This window comes from Orycteropus afer, unplaced genomic scaffold (assembly GCF_000298275.1).
Source record: "Orycteropus afer afer isolate SDZICR_OR568_19922 unplaced genomic scaffold, OryAfe1.0 scaffold00017, whole genome shotgun sequence".
In the NCBI taxonomy this organism is placed as follows: Eukaryota; Metazoa; Chordata; class Mammalia; order Tubulidentata; family Orycteropodidae; genus Orycteropus; species Orycteropus afer.
The window spans coordinates 22122923-22127590 of record NW_006921604.1 but is presented as its reverse complement, the minus strand read 5'-3'; the positions used below and the strand labels follow the sequence as shown (position 1 = coordinate 22127590).

Sequence of the window (4668 nt, the reverse complement as noted above, 5' to 3'; positions counted from 1 at the left end):
GAACTCTATTGATTTAGGTTTCACATTTAAGTCTTTGATCCATCTGGAGTTAGTTTTTGTGTATGGTGTGAGGTACAGATCTTACTTCATTTTTCTGCAAATGGATATCCAGTTTTGCCAGCACCATTTATTAAACAAATCTTCTCTTCCCAATTTAATGGATTTAGACCCTTTATCAAAGATCAGCTGACTAAAGATTGATGGATCTATTTCTAGGTTCTCAATTCTATTGCATTGGTCTATGTGTCTGCTATTGTACCAATACCAGGCAGACTGCTAACCAGAAGGCTGGTGGTTCAAACCCACTAGCCACTCCCTGGAAAGAAGGTTGGGCAATCTACTTTCATAATGATACTGCCTCGGAAACCCAAGGAGGGGTCTCAATGAGTCGGTCTGACTCTACGGCAATAAGTTTGGTTTTGGTTTTTGGCTATATAGTAGGTTTTGAGATCCCGAAGTGTGACATCTCCTACTTAGCTCTTTTTCTTCAATAGTGCTTTGCTTATCCGGGATCTCTTTCCTTTCCATATAAAGTTAGTGACTAGCTTTTCTATATCTTTAAAAAATTTGATGGGATCTAGATTGGGATTGCATTGAATGTATCGATTGCTTTGGGTAGAATGGACATTTTCACAATGTTCAATCTTCCTATCCATGAGCATGGGATGTTCTTCCATTTATGTAGATCTCTTATGGTTTCTTGAAATAGTTTTTTATAGTTTTCTTTCTACAGGTCTTTTGTGTCTCTGGTAAGATTTATTCCCAAGTATTTTATCTTTTTACTAGCTATTTTAAATGGTATTGATTTCCTTATTTCTTTTTCAGCAATGTCTTTTCAGCACAGAGGAATCCAACTGATTTTTGTATGTTAATCTTGTATCCTGCCACGATGCTAAATCTCTCAATTAGTTCCAGAAGATTTTTTACTGAATCTCTTGGATTTTCTAGGTATAGGATCATATCATCAGCAAATGGGGATAATTTGACTTCTTATTTACCCATTTGGATGCCTTTGATTTCTCTTTCTTGCCTTATTGCCCTGGCTAGGACTTCCAATACAATGTTGAATAGAAGTGGTGATAGAGGGCATCCTTGTCTGGTTCCTGTTTGCAAGGGGAATGGTTTAAGTCTCTCTTCATTGAGAATAATGCTGGCTGTTGGTTTTGCATAGATCCCCTTTATTATGTTCAGAAATTTCCCTTTTTGCTGAGAGTTTTGATCAAGAATGGGTGTTGGATTTTATCAAATGCCTTTTCTGCATCAATCGATATGATCATGTGGTTCTTTTTCTTTGTTTTATTTATGTGGTGGATGACGTTGATTGTTTTTCTAATGTTGAACCATCCTTGCATAACTGATATGAGCCCCACTTGGTCATAATGAATGAGTTTCTTGATATGTTGTTGGAGTCTATTGCTAGGACTTTGTTGAAGATTTTTGCACATGTATTTATGAAGGATATTGGTCTGTAGTTTTCCTTTTGAGTGATGTCTTTGCCTGGTTTTGGTATCAAGGTTATCCTTGCTTCATAAAATGAGTTAGGGAGGGTGCCATCCTTTTCTGTGTTTTGGAATATTTGAGTAGGATTGATGTCAGTTCTTCTCTGAATATTTGGTAGAATTCTCTGGTGAAACCATCTGGGCCAGGACTTTTTTTTGTTGGTAATTTTTTGATGACCTGTTCAATTTCTTCTTTTGTCATGGATTTGTTTAACTTTTCCACATCAGTCTGTGTTAGTTTAGGTAAGTGGTGTGTTTCTAGAAATCTGTCCTTTTCTTCCAGATTTTCAAATTTGTTGGAGTACAGTTCTTCATAGTATACTGATGTTATCCTTTTTAGTTCAATTGGTTCTATTGTGATGTCACCCATTTCATTTCTTATTTGTGTTATTTGTATTCTCTCCCTCTTTTCCTTTGTTAAATTTGCCAGTGGTTTGTCAGTTTTTTCACTCCTTTTAAGAAACCATTTTTTGGTCTTGTTGATTTTTTCTCTTGTCTTTCTATTTTCTGTTTCATTGATTTCTGCTCAAATCTTTATTATTTCTCAGTCACATTAGGCCAGCCCAAGGAGGGACCGCCAAAGGGTATTAAGTAGATCAGCAGTGGGGAAGGAGAAACACTGGTAGAACTGGTAGGAAAAAGAGAGGAAATAACAGGTAACTTATAGTTTTTAAGTATAACTTGACTTCATAGACTTTGAACTTAATTATCAATTTCCCTTTATTAGGGGTATGCTTTACTCTCAGCCACAATACTCTAAATTCATGGCTCTAAGTTCATATCTTTGAAATCTTCCTACCATGTTATCTTCTGGATCAGCATACCTTCTCCTGCTTCCCTTCTGTTCCATGTCTACCAGGCAGCTCCATTAAGTACAAGCTGTGCCTTCTTTGGGAATCCTGTTTGCATCCCCCAGGCAAAATTAGGCTCCTTTTCTCTTTCACCTCCTCTTATACAGGAATTTTTCTTGTAATGGGAATTTTCATGATATAAACACAGTTGGTTAATTGGGGGACGTGATTGTCTTCTAAAGACAAATATTGGTAATAACCGGAACTAACTGTGGCTATATTTTTTTTCTTGAATAACAAAGAGTTCATAAAAGAGGTAAATATCTTTTTTTAAGAAAATAAATGTTTTGAATTAATAATGATGGTGATTTGCACAATGATTGTTAGATTTTATAGCTATCTATTTGAAATATTAAAAAAATCTTTAATAGTGATAATTCCAATGACAAAAATCATTTTATTAATATGAATCTTAAATTCTGTATCTCCTAACTCCATTTCTTTCCATTGACCTAACCATTGTATAAGAGTTATTATATTATATAGTTCAGAATTCAGTTTTACAACTCTACAAATAATTGATTGTAAAATAAAATAATTATTTTACAATCAATTAATAATAAACAAACAATTTTCTACAATCAATTTTTTGTAACACTTGTTTCTTTGCCACATAATCCTACTATTACAAATCAGACTGTACTTGCATGTATGACTATATAACTGCAAATCAGTCTGGATATATCTATCCAATGTAATACATTATGTTGCAACTTCAGTAGCAAATCTGTCACTCACTAGATTGTGTTCTCCTGCTCTCCTTCAGATTAATGATGTTGTCTTTTCATCTCTGGTCTTCAATTTAACAAGTGACTATGTATGGTATTACATCCTAATATGCCCCCATTCCCCATGAACGGCATATACGTTGCACAATGGAAGTTCTAGCACTCCAAGTGTAAAGGTAACAAGAAAGTGAATATAAAGTAAGTACCTCCTGCCACAGTTAGTTCGCATCACCACTCAAAAAAAAAAAAAAATCTACTTTTCCTTTCAGGAATCCTCATCATGATGTCCATGTGCCGAGAAGTGCATGTGTATGAATATATCCCGTCCATTCGGCAGACAGAACTTTGTCACTATCATGAGCTGTACTACGATGCAGCCTGCACACTTGGGGCATACCACCCATTGCTCTACGAGAAGCTCCTTGTGCAGCGCATGAACATGGGGGGCCAGGAGGATCTGCATCGGAAGGGGAAGGTGACCCTGCCGGGGCTCTGGGCCGTAAGCTGTCCTGCACCCAACTCCATTCCACACTATTAACAATGGACTTTGGGGAATCAATGTGCAATAAGGTACTACTGTTGTACTCTGTGTCACAAAAGAATACTTGAAGATATATTTTAGACAATGTAGTCTTGAGTCTTTAAACTGTAATTTAGTGGTGGCCATGAGAATTCGTCTCTTCTTAAGCCATTTATTACTGCCTTGAATATAGAAACAGAATTTAGGGGGAAAAAAAAAAAAGCTCAAGAAAGATGCAAAAAAAGTGGGTAGCTAGAAAGAAAATAAATGTATAGCCATGGGTATGACACCTGCAAAAATGTTAATCCTTTGTTATGCCACAGGTACCCATTATCAGGCTTGTTTTCAACTACAGATTTAGGGATATACCTGAAATTGTGAAATGGTTATACCTCGAAATATCCAGTCCAGGTTGAGATATATTATCTATAGCATTTAATGTGTCACTTACACATACATTCATTGTTAAGTATTCTGGATTTTATGATGATTGTCTGATTTATTTCTTAGATGTGTTTTTTTAACAGTAAAAATCCCCCACATAGCCAACAGAGTACATGTTTCCACACCATTGCATTACCCATCTCTGCTTGCCTTTCCTATGGAGTATTTTGCTTTTTGCTTATCAGGACAGATTTCTACCACCATAAAACATCAATCTTGAGCAGTCCAAGAAAAATCCAGCCCCTGAATAGCTCCAGCGAGACATTTTGTTTCCTTACAACATTTCCTTCTAAGAAGAGGAGAGTTAGTATCACCCAGACTGAGAGGCACATCGCCAGGAAGTAAATAGGGAGTCAGGGGCTGCAAGGCTGTACTAGACATTTCCTGGCTCTGGCTTTTCTGCCTTATACCACCTCACCCATGAGTCCACCTCACAGCCCTTTCATGCTCTCAGTTATACACACACTGACAATTTATTCCAGCACAGCAAGGGAGAGCAGGGGCCACCCCTTGTTCCTTTCAGTGTTGAAGGAAAGACTACAGAGCCACCACCCTTTGCTGCTGGGGTGCACAGCTAGCCCTTATACAGATGTTTTGCAGGTTAATGTTAGCTATTAGGAATAGCA

The 4668-nt window shown here is 36.9% G+C and overlaps 1 protein-coding gene across 1 annotated transcript in view; it reads left to right on the top strand.

The window, feature by feature from the left end:
• The window catches only part of ST6GAL2 (ST6 beta-galactoside alpha-2,6-sialyltransferase 2), a 55415-nt gene extending 51799 nt beyond the window's left edge, over positions 1–3616 (top strand). Inside the window, exon 5 of the mRNA XM_007959548.1 lies at positions 3348–3616. Within this exon, the coding sequence (XP_007957739.1) occupies positions 3348–3616 (269 nt within the window). The remainder of the gene's footprint in view (positions 1–3347) is intronic.
• Positions 3617–4668: the final 1052 nt, after the last annotated feature.